The sequence below is a fragment of the Microtus ochrogaster genome, unplaced genomic scaffold (assembly GCF_000317375.1).
Source record: "Microtus ochrogaster isolate Prairie Vole_2 unplaced genomic scaffold, MicOch1.0 UNK155, whole genome shotgun sequence".
In the NCBI taxonomy this organism is placed as follows: domain Eukaryota; kingdom Metazoa; phylum Chordata; class Mammalia; order Rodentia; family Cricetidae; genus Microtus; species Microtus ochrogaster.
Genome location: NW_004949253.1, coordinates 138140 through 162071, shown reverse-complemented (window position 1 = coordinate 162071; position 23932 = coordinate 138140). Strand labels below are relative to the sequence as shown.

The following is a 23932-nucleotide window of genomic DNA, read 5'->3' as shown; positions in this document are numbered from 1 at the left end:
ATTCTAGTTCACAGAAGCACCTCTTCAGAGAGATATTAAATCTGGACACTTCTGTGTCTTGTCTCCTTTTCTTCACATAACATAAAGGATTCTCTCTACAAATGTAGAAGTCTCTAAATGTTTATTCAAATTTCTGTTTTCTAGTCTAATATGTGTTTTTTAAGTTATTTATTAAACTTTTTTCTTCCCCTCTCTTTACCTTCCTCCTTTTACCTCTCTGTGTATGTGTGTATTTGTGTACATGTTGATATGTGATTCATTCATCTATCAGCCTGCACCATATTTATAAAGACAACTTCTATCACCTGGCCTGGATATAACAAATGGCTAGACTGGTGGACCAGTAAGCCCCAGTGATTATGCTGTCTGTATACCTACCAGATCAGATAACTTGGTTGCCATACATCTCTTTTTGCAATCTTAGAGACTTCAAATCATAGTTTAGATCCGAATCAACAGTTCTGCTATGGAATAATCTGAATTACGGAGCCATCAAAGTGGGTTTTTTAATTTAGGATATGCTTTGATATGTACAAAATGCAGATAATACACAAGGTAGAAGTGAATCTGTAGTGACCAGCAAAAAATCTGGGAGAAGCTGAAGAACCTGGAGACTGTAAATCCTAGACTCAGTGAATCTCATAACAACACATGAGTCCCGAGGACCCTGTGACCTCTGTTTTTCTCCACGATCACTGCAGCATCCACACAGAAGCATATACAAATAATTTAAAATAAAGCACTCATTGCTGGGAGATAGCTCAATGGGAGAGTTCTAATAGAGTATATATGAAGTTTTATTCAAACAATACCATTAATCCAGAGGGGTAAGTGTGTGCTCACCTGAGAATGGAGTACAGGGCCCCTCTAGCTCCTTCTGCAGGGGCTTCTTTGTTCCACACAAACATGCTGTTCTCTAAGTCTGCCTTTTTGTCTGCGAGGTCCTTAACCCAGCAAGAGTTTCTACTCCTGTATAGAGGAGATACATCCAGAGGGGTAAGTGTGTTCCTGACTGGCCGGAAAGTTTCAGGAACAGAGTAGAGGGCCCCTCCAGCTCCTGCTGCATAGGATTCTTTGTTCCACATGACCCTGCATCCCCCAAGTCTGCCTTTCTGTCTGCAAGGTCCTTGGCCCAGAAAGAGTCCCTGCTCTTGTACTGAGGAGATCCATCCAGAGGAGTAAGTGTGTGCCCACCTGGTTAGACTGTCCCAGGAATGGAGTACAGGCCCCTTCCACATACCTAAACATTTCTGGCCATTCAGTGGGATATCTCCCAGGCTACTGGCTTTCTCTAGTTACCCCATCTCATCTTGTTCCCAAGCACTCCTTTCCATCTACAGGGTCCTTAGATCCACCATCACAGCCTGCTTCAGCACAGAGGGGATCTGAGAGCCAGCTCCAATGCTGAGGGGTGTTGAGAGAGGGCAGACCAAGAAAATCCCCCAAGTACACAGTCAGTCACAGCAAAGATTGGACCAAAATGCCAAGACTGTCCTGGCTGCATTTGAAGAAGAGATGGGCAGGCACCAATGCAAGAATTCCTCCAACAACCTGAAAAGCAACATGACAACAGTAGAATCCAGTGAACATGCAACAGGAAGACTTGAACACCCTATTCCAGAAGAAGTAGAAGAAATAGACTTTAAATGTAACATCATGAAAATAATAGAGGCTCTTAAACAAAATATGAAAAACTCCTTTAAAGAAATGGAAGAGAAGACAAACAAAGAGTTAGAAGAAATTAATAAATCTCTCAAAGATACCCAAGAAAACAAAAAAAAAAAGGCTATCAAACAGGTCATGAAAGCAGTTCAAGGCTTGAAGAATGAAATGGAGGCAATAAAGAAAACACAAACCAAGGGATGCCCGGATATGGAAATTCTGGGTAAACAAACAGGAACTATGAAGTCAAGTATATTCAACAGAATACAAGAGATAGAAGAAAGAATCTCAAGAGCTGAAGATACTATAGAGGGAATAAACTCACCAATCAAAGAAAACAGAAAATCCAACAAATTCTTAACACAAAACATCCAGGAAAGCTGGGACACAATGAGAAGACCAAACCTAAGGATAATAGGGGTAGAAGAAGGAGAAGAATGAAGAATTACAGCTAAAAGGTCCAGACAATATATTTAACAACATTATAGAAGAAAACTTTCCCAACCTAAAGACGCATGTTCCTTTGAAGGGACAAGAAGCATACAGAACACCAAACAGACTAGATAAAAAAAAAAAAAAAACTACTCGACATATAATAATCATAACACAAAACATATAGAATAAGAAAAGAATCTTAAGAGCTGCAAAGGAAATGGTTAAGTAACATATAAAGGTAAACCTACCAGAATTACACCTGACTTCTCTATAGAAACTATGAAAGCCAGATGTGTGATGCAGACACTATGAGACCATGGATGCAAGCCCAGACTACTGTACCCAGCAAAGCTTTCTTTTACCATCCATGGAGGAAGAAAAGATATTCCAAGACAAAAACAGATTCAAACAATACGTAGCCACAAACCCAGACTTACAGAAAGTACTAGAAGGAAATCCAAAACCCAAGGAAGCCAACAACACCCATAATAACACAGACATCTGACAATCCTCGAACAGCACAACCCAAAGAAGGGAAACACAAACACTACCAAAAAAAAAAAACAGAATTAACAACTGGTCATTAATATCACTTAATATCAATGGACTCAATTCACCTATAAAAATGCACAGGTTAAGTAAGAGAATGGATACAAAAACAAGTTTCAAAATTCTGCTCTTCACAAGAAACACACCTCAACCACAAAGACAGACACTACCTCAGAGTAAAGGGTTGGGAAAATGTTTTCCAGTGAAAGGCACCTAAGAAACAAGCTGGTGTGGCTATTCTAATATCTAAAAAAAATGGTTTCAAACTAAAATCAATCAGAGGAGATGAAGAAGGACGCTTCATACTTATAGCAGGAGCAATTCTTTCAGATGAAGCTCATTCTTGAATATCTAAGCCCCTAGGTTCCACTATTTTAATTTCCAGGGTCACTGTGAGGATCAGCTTACATGGTTGCTCCTGAAAAGGATGAACAGGATAAAGTTTTTGATGAGTTTGTTGCACATAAAACATATCAGAACCAATACCTCTATTCTAATCCCAAGGATATTACTTTTGAAAAAGAATATCCAGAACATTTTATGGAGAGCCTACCAATGTTAAAGGACTTCATATATCCACATGAAGATAAATAAATCATTGAACAAATAGGCACAGGCAAAGTTTTCCCTCTGGAGGAGAAAAGAAGTAACAGTTGTTTATAGAGAAGCCTTAAAATGCTCTCCTCTTCAGTATGTCCTCTGATTTGTTCTAGATAATTTATAGAAAAGGAGATACGTAGATGACACATATGTGTAATCTAACTCCAGAATAACTGTTATTACATCATGAGCCCTGAAAGGGTAGGCAGGATAGATATGTGTTTCCTCTAATTCTGAATGATGATGGGAAATGTCACCTTAGCATAAAGTCACATCTAAACAAATTTGAAAAGCGATTTTACAAATCATATATAGGATTATCTGCAAATAAATTTTCTAAAACTGAGAAGCCTCTTTAAAGCAAAGGACACAGTCAATAAGACAAAAAAAGCAGCTTACTGAATGGGAAAAGATCTTCACTATCCCCACGTAAGACAAAGGACTGGTGTTCATAATATATAAAACACTCAAGAAATTAGTCATTAAAATTCAAAATAACCCAATTAAATATGGGGCACTGAACTAAACAGAGAATTCTCAACAGAAGAATCTCAAATGGCTTTCAGAGCCCGTGAGGGTCCAACACAAATTCCCTAACCCGGCTGGAACGGAGTCGTGAGGAAAAGAACTGACACAGCTTACACCGTCATCATGGAAAAGGCCAGAATCACTGTTTATTGTCCAAACATCTTATATTCCCACACCAAATTGAGCGGGGAAAACACATTACACCATCACCTAGGCAAACAGGTGCCTGGGCTCAAGTCACATCCACATCTAGCAGTCAGGTAGGCCCTGAATTAGCATCTCTATAAGACATCCTCCAAATTACAAAAGGAAGGAAGCACCAAACATCTAAACTCCTAAGTCATCAGCTTCAGTCAAACATCTCTTCTCAGGTAATCCACATTTTAACAAAAGAAGCTAGGAGCAGGCATCCTGGCTTTTGTTAAGGGCACAGATAGCTTGTCTGCAGAGCTACATGATCAGCTCGGACCAGGGTAATGGCTTTTGTGCCATATCGAAATATGGGCCCACAAATGGCCAAAAGATTTTTAAGGGAATGTTCAACATCCTTAGCTATCAGGGAAATGCAAATCAATACAATTCTGAGATACTGTCTTACACCTGTCAGAATGTATAAGATCAAAAACAATAATAATAGCTTATACTAGAGAGGATATGGAGTAGGGGAACACTCATCCATTGCTGGTGGGAATGCAAACTTATAAAACCTCTTGGGAAATCAGTATGGTGGTTTCTCAGAGAATTGGGAATCAACTTACCTCAGGATCCAGCAATATCACTCTTGTGCATATACCCAAGAGATGATCAATCATCCTATGAAAACATTTGTTCAACTATTATTATAGCAGCATTATTTTTAATAGTCATTACCTGAAAACAACCTAAATGCCCCTCAGCCGAAGAATGGATGAAGAAAATGTGGCGTGTTTACACATTAGAATATTACTCAGTGTTAAAAATCAATGGCATTTTGAATTTTGTAACCAAGTGGATGAATTTAGAAAACACTATACTGAGTGAGGTAACCCAGATTCAAAAAAGATGAATATGGTATGTACTCACTCATAAGTGGATACTACCTATAAACAAAGGACATTCAGTTTACAGTTCATGATCACAGAGAAGCTTAATAATAAGGTAAACCCAAAGAAAACTATATATAGACCCACTTGGAAATTGGAAATGGACAAGATTGACTTGATTGTCAGGGAGCATGGGGTGGGGTCGGAGGGGAGGGTAAGAGGAGAAGAGGAAGGGAGAGGTGGAGGATAGAGGAGAACTTGCAGGAATGGGATAGCCGAGATGGAGGAAGGACAAAGATGAGAGCAAGGAAAAAGATCTTGATTAAAGGAGCCATTATAGCGTTAGTAGAAACCTGAATCTAGAGAAATTTCAAGGAATGAAAACGATTGGCCCCCATAGGAGCCTGAGCAATAGAGGAGAGAGTGTCTGAACTTGACTTACCCTATAGTCAGATTGACGATTTTCTTAAATATCACCATAGAGCTTTCATCCAGCAGTTGATGGAGGCAGAGGCAGAGACCCACATTGGAGCACTGGACTGAGCTCCCAAAGTCCAGTTGAAGAATGAAAGGAATGAGAATATGAGCAAGGAGATCAAGACCATGAGAGGTTGACCCACTGAAACAGTTTGTCTGAGCTAATGGGAGCTCAGCAACTCCAGCTGAACTGGGAAGGAACAAGAATAGGACCAAACCAGTACCTCTGAATGGGGTTGACATTTGCATGGCTGGGGCAGACTGAGGGACTATTGTCATGGCACCAGGATTTATCCCTACCTCTTTTACTGGCCTTTTGGGATCCTATTCTCTTTTGATGTATACCTTGCTCAGCCTAGATATGGTAGGGAGGGCCTTGGACCTTCCATAAGGCAATGTGTCTTTACCTCTCTGAGTAATAGATGGTGCTAGAGTAGGAGGCTATGTGGAGGGAATGGGAGAAGGGGAGGGAGTGGGAACTTGGGTTGGGTTTTTTTTTAAGAAAAACTAATAAAATAAAAAAAAACGAAATAAGTGAAGGACTCCACCAACTCTTAGTTGGATGGGAAGATGGGTCCCAGATTAAGTTACCTACCAAGTTATTTGATATTTACCAGTGTTCCTAAATCATTTGATTTCTGAATTCATTGTTTTGAGCCTCAGTTATATAATTTATGTTAGTTGCTTTTATTCTTTAGGATCTATACATATGATATTATTTCATCTAGCTCCTCCCAAATCTGGCAAACATGAGGCTCTACCAACCTTATACTTATTTAAGCACAGGTAGTGCTGCCCATGTGTGCATGTGTGTGAACCCACGGACTGCAATATTGGATACCTACCAGTGACCACTCCCTCTAAAAAGAGGGACTATATCCCTTGTCCAGAAAATACATTTCCATCTGCTCCTCAGTAAATAGTAGGGCCAAGGAATTGTCAGCCATATCTATACCAGTGTTTTGGCTGGCTTGAACCTAGTTCAGATTATACAGACAACAGCAGCCATTATGAGTCCATGATTGTAATATTCATGACATGTCCAGAACACAGCATTTCAAAGCACCTGTGTTCCACTCCTTACATTCTTCCCTTCTTTTCTTCATCAGTGTTCTCTGAGCCTTAGAAGAACTCGAATGATTCTGTAAGTCGTATATCATGCAACATATTGAAGATTAGGAAGAACAGCTTCTGCCTTATAGAAAATCCAGATTGTGTGTTTGAGACTCTGTGTATGTGGTGTTCTGAATTCTATTTTGTAGGATCAGAACTAGAATAGAAGTCAAGAAAGGAAAAGACATCTTAAGTGAGTGGCAAGAGGGAAATGACACAGGGCTAGACAGAGGTTTTGAAATGAAATGTTGAGTGTAGTGAAAGAAAGGGGATGAGTGGGTAGAAAGCATGAGAATTCAGGAATATAAAAACAGAGTCTTCTGACAATACAAAACTGATGCCAAAGTTTGGGGTTTTGTTATAAAATTTTATTAAGTGCCCCCATTAAGCTGACTATATAAATATGCAGAAACAAAAACTGACCTAAGACAAATTGAAGACAGCCATGTTGCCTGGTATCAAGTTGGGGGGGGAGAGCACAGTGGGGAGTAGAAAGAGATTTTAGGGGAAAATTTCAGGATGCAAAGAATTAAGTGCTGCAAATATAAATATATCTCCATAGTAATTAATGATAGAAAGATATACTACCACAAGGAATGTTTCATTTGCAAACTTCCTGGGGGCATAGGACAGCATTTCTCAGAACTGAGAAAAATTCAGAAAAGTCTCAAGTGTTTCTGTCATAGAGAAGGAGTTCTACTTAGAGGCAGGTATGATACCACCCAAGATCCGCGTCAGGAAGAAGCCATGTCCAGCAGAGACAAAGGGACAGACAGAGATAATGTCTAGAAACACAGCAGTGTGGAGCTTTTCAATTGCACATTGATCCTAAAGAGACATGACAGTGTGGAAACACAACATTTTCTATGCATACGATGAAAAGGAAACTAAGTACAGTGTGGTGAATCCATAAGAAGGAAAATGTGTACACAGAGCTATGTTAATGCTTCAATTTCTATAACTGTCATCAGACTTTTATCTGCACTGAGTACTGACTTCTGCCCAGGTCCAACTACAGAGCCTGCAGGAAGATATGCAAATAAGGCTGCTTTGTGTCCATAAAAACTAGAACTTCTCTGAACCGTCAGCTCTGGCATAGGAGACCAGCCTTGGATTCCCAAATCCTCCCAGTCAGGGTTCAGCACTGAACACAGACCACTTACCATGGACTTAGGGCTTATACTGATTTTCTCTGTCCTTATTTTAAAAGGTAATTTATAAAGGTGAGATACTGTGTGTTTTGTGGACACGAGAAAGAAAAAAAAAGTCTTTGTGTCAGTTTTCTAACCAGAATTCTGTGTGTTTACAGATGTTCAGTGTGAGGTGCAGTTGCTGGAGTCTGGAGGAGGCTTAGTGCAGCCTGGAAAGTCCCTGAAACTCTCCTGTGCAGCCTCTGCATTCACCTTCAGTAGTTCTGACATGAACTGGTTCAGCCAGGCTCCGAGGAAGGGGCTGGAGTGGATGGCATACATTAGTTATAATGGTGGTACCACCAGTTATACTGACGCTGTGAAGGGCCGGTTCACAATCTCCAGAAACAATGCCAAGAACACTCTATACCTGGAAATGAGCAGACTGAGGTCTGAAGACACAGCCATCTATTATTGTGCAAGAGACACAACACAGTGAATGAATGCTACTGTGAGCTCAGACAAAAACACCGCTGTGGGGAACATAGGACCAGCAGGGGGCGCTGAGATCACATAGAAATCAGGGTCACAGAAGAGCTGCTCAGAGAAGCATGGAAGACTGGACTTCTCTGTGTCTGCACTGCCTCTCCATATCACATTTAGGGATTTTTCTCTACAGGTATAGACTGTAGTAATCCTTGAATGTCCAAATATTTATTTCATTTTTCCTGTCGGTTTGTGTGTGTTTATTTATTACAGTGTTTCTCCTTGATTCCCTTTAACTGTCTACCTATCTCTCTCAGTGTCTCTCTCTCACAACACTCTACCTCTTTCTCTCTCACATGCTTTTTCTCTAACTATTCTGTGTGTGTGTGTGTGTGTGTGTGTGTGTGTGTGTGTGTGTGTGTGTGCTGACATATGATGTTCAATCAGCCTCTGTCTTTCTCTTTTCAATGTGTGGCAGACATTGTTACTCATATGTGCAGTCTGCTCTCATTTTTACCTTTTAATTCAGGTGTATGAGTTGAACATGTATCGCGAGATTCCATCAGACACTGTGGTTCAACTACACAGTAGTCTTGAAAAGGTCATGGAGTCCAGACTCAGAATAGGAATCACTACTGTGGGTGAAGTTTCCCTCTACGTCTCTTTGTCCTCTTCCTTCTGTTTTCTTTGTTTCATTTGATTATCTTACCTCCCCCAACATTCTTGATATACATGCTCAGTAGATTGATCCTTTACAGAATCCATTATAAGTGTTGGGTATCAAGGAAGAAGATGTTGTTGTTCCTGGTGTATATTTAATAGTGCATCAAAAATTATTTTCTGTAGAAAAATGTGATGTTTTAAAAGATTCAGCTTGGCTTGTAGCTCTGTGGTAGAGTGCTTTCTGATCCTGTGAAATGTTTTAACTTCAAGAATCAAAGTCTCTTAAGATAAGCACTTAGACAAATATCATTTCTCACTTTCAGAGACTTAAATGAGCCACTCACATGGCTGGAAAAATAATGGAAGTCCCCAGAATAGGAAGTGGAGTTGAGAAGTTGGGAAGAAGGAACAAGTATACAGGAGTTCATCTCTTGGATTCTATAGCAAGGAGTTCATCCAATGTTTACAGTACCAATCACACAGTTCTAAGTAACTACAAACCATGAATCCAATGCAGGGTAAGGACAATGTTTGAATGGCTGGAAATGCTAACTGAGTATACTGTGTGTGCACTGTGTATGGTTTTCACATGTATCTGGAGGCTAGAGTAAAGATTGAGTGTGTTTATTAGTTGTTTTCTATCAAAATTTTGAGACAGTATCTCACGGTGAACCTGGAGCGCACATGTTTAAATACAATCTTGGAATGGCAAGTCTTAGAGAACCTCCAATCACAATGCACCCAGTTCTGGGAATGTAGGATAAACCATCACACCCAGCTTCTAAACCAAGTGTTGTGAATCAAGCTATGATACTAATACTGGGAGGCTGGCATCTTACCACTCAAGCCAACTCAGGAGCATGGATATTATAACTATACATTGATAAAAGAACTATAATCTGTGAAAAGCAAATATGTGTGTTGTATAATACTTTTTAAAAGAGAAATGTATTTCCAATTATGGATTTTTAAACCATTAACTGTCTATATGAAAATGTATGCCTTGAGTCTAAATGCTTATATATCCTCATAAATAGCCCTTAAAACTGACCGTTATGGAATTCTGGAAATGGGGAGATGGTAGGATCTGCAAAAGAAGAGAGAAAGTAAATAATTATCAGAATGTATTGTGTTGAAAGTTTTTCAAGAAAATAAATTCATTAATTATAAACAATGCTTCATTTGATGGTTGGGCATGGTGAAACATCCATTCAATAGGGAGATGTATCCCTCATATCTTGGTCTATATAGAAAGTCCAGACCACCCAGATGACCCTGTCAAAAAGGAAGTAAGTCAACCACTCTACCTGTGAATGGAAGAGTGTTTCTGAGTGTTGCTGTGTAAGATGGGTATGGAACTGTATCTAGAAGTGGGACTCTTATTCTGTGTGTGTGTGTGTGTGTGTGTGTGTGTGTGTGTGTGTGTGTGTGTGTCTGACTGTGTATGTTTGAATGTGTGGCTGTATCTGGAAGGGGAACTCTGTGTAGCTGTGTGTAGCTGAGGTTGCAGTTGAAGTTCCCAACTTCCTTACTTTCCTTACTTTCATGAAACGATTTTTCAACATAGTGATCTATTAATGTGATCAACACTATGAACAAAACCAACATGTAAATGAAAGGGTTTCTGTCTTTCTGTCATCTTAACTCTCAAAATCCATCATGAGGAAAATCAGGACATTAAATCAAGAAATGCCCTTCGACTGAAGAATGGATAAAGAAAATGTGGTACATTTACATGATGGAGTACTACACAGCAGTAATAATAACAACATCTTGAATTTTGCAGGCAAATGGATAGAGTTAGAAACATAATTTTGAGTGAGAGCCGGGCGGTGGTGGCGCACGCCTTTAATCCCAGCACTCGGGAGGCAGAGGCAGGCGGATCTCTGTGAGTTCGAGACCAGCCTGGTCTACCGGGGTTGTTTCCGGGCAGGCTCCAAAACCACAGAGAAACCCTGTCTCGAAAAACCAAAAAAAAAAAAATAATAATAATAATAATTTTGAGTGAGGTGACCCAGACCCAGAAAAACAATTATCACATGTACTCACTAATAAGTGGTTTTTCAACATAAAGCAAAGAAAACCAGCCTACAAATCACAATCCCAGAGAACCTAGACAACAATGAGGACCCTAAGAAAGACATACATAGACCTAATCTACAGGGGTAGTAGAAAACAAGACAAGATCTCCTGAGTAAATTGGGAACATGGGGATCTTGGGAGAGGGTTGAAGGGAAGGGCAGTGGTAGAGAGTGGAACAGAGAAAAATGTTGAGCTCATTAAAAATCAATAAATAAAAAGATAAGAACCTGAAGGTGAGAACTGAATCAAAAAGCATGAACTCTGTTTACTAGCTTGCTCTCCATGTTTGTTCAGCCTGCTTTCTTATACAAACCAGGAACACCTTTCCATGGATGCCATCCTCAACATCAGCATGGGCCCTCCTACAACAGTCATTAATCAAGAAAATGGCTCCCACAGAATTGCCTGTAGACCAATTTAATGGAGGCATATTTCCCAGCTGAAGTTCTTTGTTCCCTGATGACTCTATTTTGTATTATATTGATGAAATTCTAACCACAAAAAAATTGACATGCTGGTATTGTCATGATAATATGGGCCATTAAATGAGTGTCATTGTCCACCATATAAGAAAAAAAAATGACTGATGAAACACTTAAGAATAAGGATCTACCTCTCAAATAGAAGATAATTATAAATACTATGGGACTTCACCATAAACTCATTCCCTTTGCAAATGGCTTTTGCTTAGTGACTTCCTTCTAGACAGATTCACAGAATCAATAACGCAGGGAGGAAGAGAGTACAGAATACAGATACAAACTATCTCTCGAATAGCCAAAGTCAAAAATATCTGAATAATAATTCAACCTATACCAAGTTCCCAAATGTAGTATCAGAAATGTGTCTTTATTTTTGTGATACCCCTTCCCTGATTTGTGTAACCACAATGACAATATTAGACATACCCAGGATGAGATATACTAAACATGTCTGAACATATTCTTCTAACTTACTGAACATCACAAATAAGGAGAACACGGCACTCATAGTGTTGGGTTCCCATCAGTATTTGCAAGGATGACTACCTCACCTGTGTTAAGTTCTATCTCCATCACTGTAACTCACAGTAAACAGATTATGCACAGCAAAATGAGGGACCTAATATGTGGGATACCAATAAAGGAAATGGATGTTCTTTGAAACATGAAAGGGTAGGATGGTAACAGCTCCTCATTTCCTTTCCCTGATGACTAACATTACCAAGGCATGGGGAAAAGTCCTGCAGTCCCTTGTCCTCTATGGTTATCCTCAGCACAAGGCAAAGCAGTTCCAACTGTTCAACTATACCCTGCTTCCATGTCTTGTCATTACATAGGTTTTTTTTGTCTTTTTATTACTTCTGATCACATAACCCTCAAACCTGGATAGATGTTATTCTTTTTATGAGGTGTTACAAACTTCTGGCTTTCTCATCCATCAACAACACAATAATCATAAAAATACAAAGAGAAAAAAAAAGACTGATGTAAATAAAGATGTTCAAGGACAAGTGCCCAGGTATGGTTTTCCTAATTAGAAAGATAAATTGTCTGAGCCTAATAAGATCAGATCCAAGTCAGTCACTTGTGTTTTTTGCCCAATGAACACATAAGATCACACATACTAAATGTTAGTAATCACAAGTTATCTTCTAGATTAGAAATAAGAATAACATGCCTCTACTCACACCAAAAGAAATAATTCTAAGTTTTCATAAGTGTGATTTCTGATCACTATGAACCCCAATTCCATTCTAAATCTATTTTATGAATTTTCAGAGACAATCAAATCCACCGAGTAAGTGATCCTCAGGTAAGGTATAGTTATTAAAGTACAAATGAAATAGCACAACACCTTTCAATGGGAACATGGTTATGCTAGACATTGCTTAATAATGTGTAGGAACTTCAGAGAATTACAAACAAAGGCTATGTGACCAGAAATTGATGAGTTGTGTGTAAATGAAGTAGGATTTTCATTTGGAATAGATTTTTTTCACTTCCATGTTTATTTCCTAATACCACAGTTACACTATCTCTCCATCTGGATTCTCTGTCTGAAATCCTGAGCCCCATAACGTCCCATATAGACCCCCTCAATGAATGGTGCTTCTACCTCTCACATTCCCGCAGTTCTTATACTATGTGTCATTAGCATGGCGCTTTTCCTTGAATGAAAGTGGGGACTTGCAATGAACCAGCTCAGCCAGGGCAGTAGGATCGAAGGGACAGGATCTCAGGAGTAGGTGGGTAAGGAGTCAGTGGATGACAGACACAAGACTCAAAGGAATTGCATCTGAATACATCTTTACTAGGCATGAGGCTCATCATAAATACAGAAAAAAATGATTAACAGAATGTATTGTTTTTCATGTGATACAGATTATTCTTAGAATCATTATATCAGATACATGAGAATAGATTTTCATCAAACAGATGTTCCTGGTATGAGCCTGTGATTGGTCATGCTTGTCTTGGCTTGGCATTTGTTTTGATATAAAACTTTTTCTAGGTTATAAATTCATTGCATTTTGAGCTAAGGGCAAGAAGTCAGGGTTAATAGTCAAATAGACTACTGTCTTTTATATTTCTGCAATATATGCAGAAGAACTTCTTTTCTTCTCTTCCATGTTTCTAACTCCTTTTCAAACCTTCCCCCAAACCAATCTCAAGATGTTACATGTATTTATCTCTCCCATCTTTGCTTAACTGTCTCAATTCTTTAATTAAGTTTACCTTTTGTTCTTCATTTACTAAGCACCAGGTTAAACCTGTAAACATTTTTCTCTTGAATATTAACCCATCATCATCCATTAGCTTCATATACTCCAGTATAGGGCAATGGCTCATCAGTAGATACTGGAAACATAAACAAACTATCTTTCCTTCTGGAAGAAATTAGACTGAATTTCTTAAAACATAAGTAGGTAATGACAAAGTTCAAGGACTCCAGTGCAGGAAGGACAGCACACACACACACACACACACGCACGCACACACGCACGCACGCACGCACACACACACACACACACACATCTTCTCTGCAGGTACTCTTTCTGGAAGATGATGCCACATCTTACATGAGTGATCACCCAGACTCCACAGGAGGTGGCACGACAGGAACTGAAGTTACATTAGTCAGAATTTTAAAATTACTGAGGTATTTTCAGCATACTACAATCTCTGCTTACTAATGTATATCTTGATGTATGTTACAAGAGGTGTCTTGTGAGTAAACACTGGTAAAAACATTCATTTCTCTCCTGAGGTTCCCATCAATATTACATCATACAACTTTTAAAGCCACTTTGAACCTCATATATTGAAATGTTTATACTTTCTGGGTGAGTTTTTCTGGTGTTTTCATCCTTAGAAAGATGCTCACTGAAATTGGATAATGGGTTTTATATTTTTCATAATTTTCTAATCTCATAGATTGTCTTCAGTCTTCTTTGTCAAACACTTGAGTCATTAAGGGTGTGGAATCTATGTTATGAAGTATCTTTGCTTCCCACTATATTGAAACTCAGCAGATATTCAAGAAATTTTAATTTAATGTGCTTTTTACAAATTCATGAAACATAAAAGTTTATGGTTATTGTCATGTTCCCCCTCCAGAGATCCTACAATTATGTCATAAGCCTCTGAGGCCCCATGAATACACCTGAACATCCTAATCACTCTTACCAATAGGGAATTCCCAAATCCCCATTAACTGTCCAACCAGTATCTTGTATTTCTCTTCCTGGTCCCTCTTTATTGAGGCATCCCCAAATTTCAAGCACAGAATATCAAGGGCTCTACTTTTCTCACTAAACCAGCAGATCAATACAATGAATGATCTTATAATTTTTACTCTATGAACATCTCCACTAAGGAACATCATAAAGTCCCACTTGCCATTGCCCCACTATTCTGTCTCAGGCCCTCTCTGTTAAGAGTCTCTATAGTTATATTTTCACCAGCCATTGATCCTCAGTTGCCCCATGTGTGAAGGAAGTATAAGTGGTAAATTTTCATTTCCTCCTGGCCCCTGTGTTTGTCCCCAAACTCAGCCATCTTGCTTTACCCTGCACATCTTCTGGTTTTCTACATTTCAAATATCCCCCAATGTCCTGCTTTCAGTACATCTTTTGTCCTTAGATGGATAAAGTCACCCAGTTAGTGACCTAGCTATACTCATTGTACTCTTGCCATCTCCCTAAGCATCATCCAGTGAGGAAGACTGCCTGTTTTGATAATTTTTAGAACCTAGAATATATGTTTGGTGATGGTTAGCACTAAAAACAGGCCACTCACCATGGACTTAAGGCTTATTTCTCTTTTTCTTGTAATTATTTTAAAAGGTAATTTATAGAGATGAGATGGTGTGTCAAGTGTGTGTATGAGAATAAAAAAATGGATTTTGGTCAGTTTTATGATCAGATTTCTCTGTGCTTTTAGGTGTCTAGTGAGAGGTGCAGTTGGTGGAGTCTTGGGGAGTCTTAGTAAAGCCTGAGAAGCTCCTGAGACTCTGTGGATGCACCTTCAGTAACTATAACATGAACTGGGTCTGCCCAGCACGAGTGAAGGGGCTGGAGTGGTTTTCATGCATTACGGGTGGTAGTAGTTCAACAACTACTATGCTGATGCCATGAAGTTCTGATTCACCATCTCAGTGACAAGGACAAGAACACTCTGTACCTGGAAATAGGCAGTCTGAGGTCTGAGGACACAACCATGTATTTCTGTGCAAAGTACACATTGAATAGTACTGTGAGCTCAGATGCAAACCTCCCTCCAGGTACCTAAGAACCAGCAGGGGCACTAAGAGCACACAAAGCTCTGGGTCATAGAAAAGCCTGCTGAGAGAGGCAAAAAGGGTTAGATACCTCTTTGTCTGTACTGCTTCTCCAAATCACACTCAGGATTTTCTCTAAAGATTTGGTGTGTAGCAATCCTTGAAGTCTCCAAATGTTTATTTAAATTTCTGGTTTTCAGTTTGATAAGTGTATTTTTATTTATTTTACTCATTTTTATTTTATAAAATTGTATTTATATATGTATGTATTTGTTGTACTGATTTTCTTCCTTTCTCTCTCTTCCTCTAACCCCACCCCCATGTATGTATATATTTCTGTACATTTTGATATGTGATTCATTCATCTATCTGTACCCTATTTTAAAGACAAGCTGTATCACAAAGCCTTATTGCCAGAGGCTGTTTGTTCATTCCTTAGTCTCTAAGACTCCAAAAATAATCACATAGAAACTATATTATTTAAATCATTGCTTGGCCAACCACTTAAACATGTTGATAGTTAGCTCTTATATCCTTGGTTAACCTATTTCTGTTTACTTTATATTTTACCACGATGTTCATGCCTTACTGGCAAAATTCTGACTGGTGGCTCACATCTTTCTCCTCTGGCAGTTACATGGATTCGCAATGATTCTGCCTATTGTTGCTACATATATATCTCTTCCAGCCTGGCTATATTCTGTTAAACCATTGGCCGAAAGCACCTCTTTATTAACCAATAAAAGCAACACATAGACAGAAGGACTTCCTGTACCATGGCCTGGATATCACAAATGGTTAGACTAGTTTTAGTGAGTTTCAGAGATTATGCTGTCTCCACATCCCATGAATGGGAAAACTTGTTGGCTGACACACAGCTCTTTTTGTAGCCTTGAACTTGAGCTCATAATTAAGATCCCAGTCGAAGATTCTGCTTCAGCAAGAACCTGAACTGCAGAGCTAGTTTCATTGCCCCATTAAAGATGCTTTTAATATTTAGGGTGTACTCAGACATGAACAAAATGAAAACTGTCATAAAGTGTGGAACTGATTCTGTGGTGCTCAGCATCAGATCTGAAAGAAACAAAGAAATGAGTTTTTAAACCCTAGACTCAGGGCAGTTCATAATCACATGTGAGTTCAGAGAACCCTATGACCTCTGTTCGTCTCCCTAATCACTACACCATCCACACAGAATCATGTATGCATAAATCAAATAATGTATTTGTCTGGTGGTGCTGGTGCACATCTTTAATTCCTGCACTCAGGAGACAAAGGCAGGCAGATTATTTGACTTTGAGGCCAGCCAGTTCCAGGACAGCTAGAAAAACCATGTCTTGAAAAAAAAACCAAAAATATATTTATTTAAAAAAATTACTCATGTAGTGTTGGGACTTAATTTGATAGAAGAGTTCTTGTGTGGTGTAAGTGATGTTTTGATTAAAAAAAACATTTCAAGTATTAATTCACATTGTGTTTAATAAATGCTGTGTTTGAATCATCACTACTCCCTTTTAAAGGATAGGACACATTTTCTCATGAAAAGAACTGTCTCAATTTTCTTCTCAAGGCGGTCCTTGGACTTCCCACAGGTCAGGGAACCCTGATTGCTCTTCAAGCTGATGAGGGAGAGGGACTTGATCAGGGGAGTGGGAGGGAAATGGGAGGCGGTGGCGGGGAGGAGGCAGAAATCCTTAATAAATAAATAAATTTTAAAAAAAAGAAAAAAAAAGAACAACTCATTTCAATCACTTCTCTGAGATTTCAGTCCACAGGACAACACATAGCTCAGGGAATACATGGTCATTCAGAGTGAATCCAGGAGAGAGAGGGTACTGGGATGTATCAATATTATCAAGCTATATTGTGAATGAGCATGATATTTGAAGTAGAATGAATGGCATTCAAACAACATGTTGACATACATATATCTGATTATTTTAGTATCTTTGTCTCTGTGTAGGATTGTCTCTGTTGGTATATGTCTGTCTGTGTCTATGAATGAGAGCTTATGTGTTTACTTAAGAGAGGAATATTTTCTCCTACTATGTTAATACTTTGCATTACAGTGGTTACCACACCATCCTCTGACCACAGGGCCAAGATAAGGTGTCACATACCCTGGGAGACTTGGGGAATTGACTTCACAGTTGGAGCCTCCCTTCCCATTACAAAGGCTCTAAACACAATCCAGATCCACTTTCTGCTGAAGAGCCAAACTGATAATCAATGAGTGAGAACACAACTCAGTAGCCCCTGCCTTCCTCAGTTAAGTGGGTTGCAGACAATGTGTTTTCATGTGCACAGTACATTCTTATTTTTTACCATTTCATTCAAGTATATGGAGTTGAATATAAATAGGGAGATTCCTGCATGTTCCATGAATCTTTACAGTACACGATGATTTCATTATTTAATGTACTCTAGATTGTGGATGGGAGCCACAAGCTGGGAAGGAAGTTTCTTTCCCCTGGCCTCATTTTATTTCTTTAGTTTTAGTTGTTCTTCCTACTCTACATTCTGGATATTGATGCTCAAATTATTGATCCTATACTTTTTTCCTCCTGGGTTACATGCAGACATAGGTGCTGGTTATCAAGTAGAATTTGGAGAGATTGGTGATTGTGTTTGAATGTGATAATCAAAACATTATTTTCTGATGTAAAATGTGATACTTTAAAGAATGAGTGGGCTAGGCTAGCTCAGAGTTATAGTATTTGCATTCTGTCTACATGTATTAAGTCTAAGAACCAAGTTCAAACTAAAAAGAAAAAATATCAGAATTATAAACAGAAAATATTATTACTCACATTAATGCACTTAAAACAAGTAATGTTATGACTGGAGAAGAAATGATATTAGAGTAGGAAGGGCAGATGAAAGTTTTGGAGTAGGAATAAGTATACAGTGAGTCAGAGTAGTTATGTTCTTGCTTTCCATAAAAATCAGCTCTCCCTAGGTCTGCAACTTCCATGACATATTTCTAAATAACTGTAAATTATGAGCTCAGCACATGTCAAGGGAAATGTATGAATGAATGGAAACACTAATTATCACAGTATATGTTTGCACATGGGTGGAGAGATCACAAGTTGATTCTGAGTGTATTCCTCAGTTAACATCTACCTTATTTCTTGAGGGTCTCACAAAAAAGCTGAATTTCAGGAGGGTCAGACAGAATGGTTGAATAGCAAGATCCAAAGAAGCTCCTTTCACTACATCACCAGTTCTGAGAATAAAAGGATAAATCTTCTCAACCATCTTCAGACTTATGTGCTGAAAATCAAACTGAAGCACTCATTCTGTAAGGCAGGCACCTTACTACTGAGCCATTTCCTCAGCCCTGAATTGTAGCACACTATTCATTGTAAACATTAAGAAAAATTTTATAAACTATAGAACAAACATATAAGTCATGTAATGATTTTTAAAAGAAAAAGTATTGTCAGTTCTGGATTTTCAACCCATTTATTGTGAATGTGAAAATGAATGTCATGAGTCTGGTCACAAAATTGGCTGTAATACTATTCCTCTTATGGAGTTAGGCAGGTTGTGAAAAAGGAAAGACATGAAAAGAGAAGAGGGAAGAGAATAATAATCAGAATTTATTATATGGAAAAATTATTTCAAAGTTTTAAGAACTCTATATGAGATGTTTGGAAGTGAACGTGCACACCTTTGATTTAGTTGCCAGAGAGACAGTAACATGGTTCAATATCAGCTTGGTAGCCAGTCAGAGTGGTCCTGTGAAAAAGACAGAAATAAAGAAATTCAGCCCCTCTGCTTATGAATAAGTATTTCTACATGTGGATGTGGTAGTGGTGGAACTGGTGGTGGTGGTAGTGATGTGTGTGTGTGCGTGTATGTATGCATCTGTGTGTGTGTGTGTGTGTGTGTGTGTGTGTGTGTGTGTGTGTGTGTGTGTGTGAGATTCAATGTGTACTTTTATGCCCAAATCTACAGGGTCCCCACAAAAAGCCAACAAAGTAGAACAAGTCCCATATGTAAAAGCAAAGAGCCTTTATTTTAATCAAGTTTGCAAACTTGGTCTCTCCTTATGCCCAATGTATTGAAATATCTAGAGACCCTCAAGCTCAATTAGAACAGGGTTTTTATAGCAATACAGGTGGGGGTGATGGGTTTCTGAGGATTAGGACCCCTGGTTGGCTGACATTTGTCTAGGGGCGTCCTGGTGAGGTGCACTGGCAGGTGAGCCTATGTACAGCGGTTGGAATGTCAGGCATTACCTTTGAATGGTCTGCCCTTGACTGGGGGTTGGGTTATCTTAGCTTGTGGTTCTTTCTTGCTACCAAGTATTGCTTCAGGATAAACTGCTGAGACTCAGGCCTCTTATTTAAATTTATTGACGGCCAAAGACCCAGGTAATATTGGCTGAAAGAACTTCCCTTGTTTGCCCTTCTCAGACTTAAATTATCTTGGCTTGCCCATACATAATTTTATTTGTTACCATATCTCTGTGATTCTGTGTGAGTGAATGTGTGTGTGTTGCGCAGTGTGGCTGTACCTAAATGTGTAAATGTATTTGTGATTATGGTTGCAGTTATACACACTGTAACCATTCTCAACCCATTCTTTCGTCAGAAAAAAATCTTAAACTATCCTAATCTGCTACCTATGGATGTGGTCAGCAACATGGAAAGGAAAGGGTTTGTGTAATCTTAAATATTACAGACCACCATGGAGGAAAATTGGGATGTAAAATCAGAAAAAAAAAACTGAAAGTGGGAACTAAATCAGAGATCACAAATAAACTCAATTCACAGACTTGTTCTCCATGGTTCTGCAGTCTGCTTCCTTATACAATGCTCAAACACCACCTGCCCATGGATGGCAATGTTTACATCTTTCTGGGCCCTCTTACATCAGTTATTAATAAAAAAATGACATCACAGCCTTGCTGAATACCAATATAATGTAGGTATTTTTTTTCCAAATAAGGTTTCTTTTTCCATGATGACCCTAGTTTATATCATGTAAAAAGATTCTGACCATCACACAAGTGGACAGGCTGGTACTGTTAATTTTACATGGCCCATTAAGTAAGTATACACCAATATACTTTATATAATTAAACAAATGACTGAATAAATTCTTAAGAATAAGGACACGCCTCTCAAATAGAAGATAATAATGAATAATGTGTGACTTTACCATGAATGAATTCCCTTTGCAAATGCTGTTTTCCCAGTGACTTCCTTCTTGAGAGTCTCATGGAAAAAGAGAAACCCAAGGAGTAAGAGAGTATGGGATATGAACACAAACTCTCTGTCGGAGTTTGAATGAAATTGGCCCACAAAATATCAAGGGAGTGACACTTTTAAGATGTGTGGATTGCTGGAGTGGGCACGGCCTGGTTTGAAGAAATGTGTCCTGTGGAGGGTAGGCTTTGAGGTTTTCTAGGCTCAGGGTGCTGCCCAGCCTGTCGGTTGACTGCTGGTTCCTTGGAAGATGTTGGACTTTCAGCTATTCCTCCAGCACCAAGACTTCCTGCACACTGCCATTCTTCCTGCCATGATGAGAATGGTCTGAACTTCTGGAGTTGCAGGAAAGCCCCCTAAATTATAAGGTTTCCTTATAACAGCTGTGATCATGGTGTCTTTTCACAGAAATGGAAAACTAAATTCCACAATATCTTTGAAGTAACTAAGGACAAAAATATTTGAATAAGTGGATTTATACCTAGTTCCACAATATAGTATAAGAAATGTGCATTATTTCTGAGATACTTCTTCCCAGATTATTGTAATTGTAATGGAAATATCAAAAAAAGAAGAAACATAGTAAGCATCATGTCTTTTTATAACCCTGAAACATTAAAAAATACAGGGAACATTGAACTCATACTGTACACGATGATCAGTGCTTTCACAGGATGGCTGTCTCCTTAAAATGAAGAGCAGGTTCTATCACGACAACTCAGAGAAAAAAGTGAAAAAACTATGCATAAAGAAATAATGGACACAAATTGTGATGTCTCTAAAGCCAAATTAGACAGTCATTTCCTGAGTCTTGAAAGAACAGAATAGTTCCAGCTCTGCACTTCTCTTCCCTGGTGATTTCCATTAACAAGACACAGGAAAATACACTAGAAACTCTTGTTTTCTGTGCCTTTATCATTCAAGTCACAGGGTTCCCCTTGTTCATATCTGACTTCCAGTCTACTTCTTGTCACCACTTAATGTTCTCTGCCTTGTTATTTCTTCAGTGAACATAACCCTCAAACCTGCATGCTGTTGCTTTTTATGAAGTGTTATGAGTAGCTGAACTTCCCATAATTTACCAAAGCAATAATAATATTTAGGAACCTTTGATTGGCTACACGCTGAGGATAGTGACAGAGAAAGATATAAAAGTACATGGATAGACTGATATAAATCAAGAGGAATGAAAACTAGTGTTCAGGTAGGGTGTCCCTAAGTGAAAAAGTAAAATCTGAGCCTAATAAGATGAGACCAAAATCAGTCCCATAGATTTCCTTACATATAAACATGTGAAATCACATGTATGAAATGTGTGTGAGCTGCTTCCTAACAAGTTATTTCCTGAGAAGTTATAAGAATGAGACAATTCCACAGACACCAAGAGACAGAATTTTAATAGTTCCTTAAACAGATTTTTGATCACCAAAGTACCAATACCATTTAAATTGTCTACTGAAAGTTACAGAGATACATAAATCCATTGAGACCCTGGTCTCCTCTTCTGGATGCACTGAATGAATGTGGACATAGTTAATGTAAACACTTCCATGTTTTGCTTCTAAGGCCTGTACGGTAAGACTCTTAATATTTCCTGTTTCTCTGGAATTGGAAATCCGGACAGCATCACAGCAATGTTCCTGATGTTGAATATTGAGTAGGTCTAATAAGCACAAACAAACCTCATTTTCCTGGAGGAGAAATTGGAAACATTGCCTGTGCTTCCTTTTATGCTCTCTGGGACCTCCCCCAATGTAAATCAGTACTCAAGTTAAGGATAAAATCCAAGGCCAAGCTGAGAGGCCCCATCTCCTTCTGACTAGAGACTCCAACACAGCATGGCTGTCCTGGTGCTGCTCCTCTGCCTGGTGACATTTCCAAGCTGTAAGTACTTCAGGATTTTAGGAAAGGATCCCAAGCTTTTCATCTATGGGTTATATGACTGTTGGTGTTGTTGCTTGTCCCTAGGTGCCCTGTCCCAGATACAGCTGAAGGTGTCAGGACCTAGCCTAGTGCAGCCATCACAGACCCTGTCGCTCACCTGCACTGTCTCTGGATTCTCATTAACCAGCTATGGTATACACTGGGTCCGCCAAACTCCAGGAAAGGTTCTGGAGTGGATAGGAGCAATATGGAGTGGTGGAGGCACAGAGTATAATCCAGCTCTCCAGTCCCGAATCACCATCACCAGGGACACCTCCAAGAGCCAAGCTTTCTTAAAACTGAACAGCCTGCAAACTGAGGACACAGCCATGTATTACTGTGCCAAATACACAGTGAGAGAACTCCAGTGTGAGGCTGCACAAAAACCTCCCTATGGAGACACTCATGACCAGCAGGGGGCGCTGAAGACCTACAGGGTCTCCCAAGACCAGTATGTGGTTGTTTAATAAGATAAGAAGTTCTAGACTGTGTTGCATGAGAATATGTTTCAATATTGGAATCTGTGTTTTCCTTTTCCAAACACAAATTGGAAAAAAATTCCCTAGAGGCGTCTCTTCACTGTCATAGTCTAATAAACTTCCTATTTGTTTAAACAATATAACAAATTGATTTTCCCACCGTGCAGATGCGGCAGACCCCGGCGCACAGACGCGGCAAACCCCAGCACGCAGAAAGATGAGGGATAGTTCAAGCATGAAACAGTGAAGCCCACACTGAGAGCAGATAGCCACACTACAACTAAATCAAGTAGGTTTTGGGGGGTATGGCCCGCAGAGTGGTAGACTTTTTATTGGCAAGGTCCATGGGCGAACAGGGAGCCTGGTCCTGTCCCTGATGTCTACCCTGAGTGGGGAGAGTGTTCTTGGCACGGGGGCATTCTCCGACACCCTTGATCCCCGGTTAGTCTGCAAGAGCTGGTACCGTCTTCTGGGGCTGCTCCTCCTCTGCTGCCACCTCTTTCTTCTTGGCATATCCCAGCTTGCACCCAGGGACCACCTTCACTCCCCCTCCCTTCCGCGGGGCCATGGGAACACCAAGTTTAGCCTGTTTGGGCGCTGGATAGGGAGCTGGGGCAGAGGGCAGTGGGAGTTCCTCTGTTTTAGTGGCTGGCCTGCAGAGGGGTAGACCTTTTGTTGGCGAGGTCCCTGGCGATCAGGGAGCCTGGTCCTGGTCCTGAAGACCCTTCTGGGTGGTGAAAGAGATCTTGGCCAGCGACGGGACCCAGGAAAAGAAGAGAAGGCATTTTGTAAGAGGGGCCCCT

General features: G+C 39.5%; 2 gene segments (V, D, J or C); both read left to right on the top strand.

Annotated features, from left to right (window-relative positions):
- The first annotated feature begins 7535 nt into the window (after positions 1 to 7535).
- On the top strand, positions 7536 to 8015 carry LOC101986566. The segment is given in 2 exon segments: positions 7536 to 7596; positions 7696 to 8015. Coding segments are annotated over 2 exon segments (366 nt in total).
- A 14550-nt stretch (positions 8016 to 22565) lies between these two features.
- On the top strand, positions 22566 to 23117 carry LOC101986275. The segment is given in 2 exon segments: positions 22566 to 22611; positions 22696 to 23117. Coding segments are annotated over 2 exon segments (468 nt in total).
- The last annotated feature ends 815 nt before the right edge of the window (positions 23118 to 23932 follow it).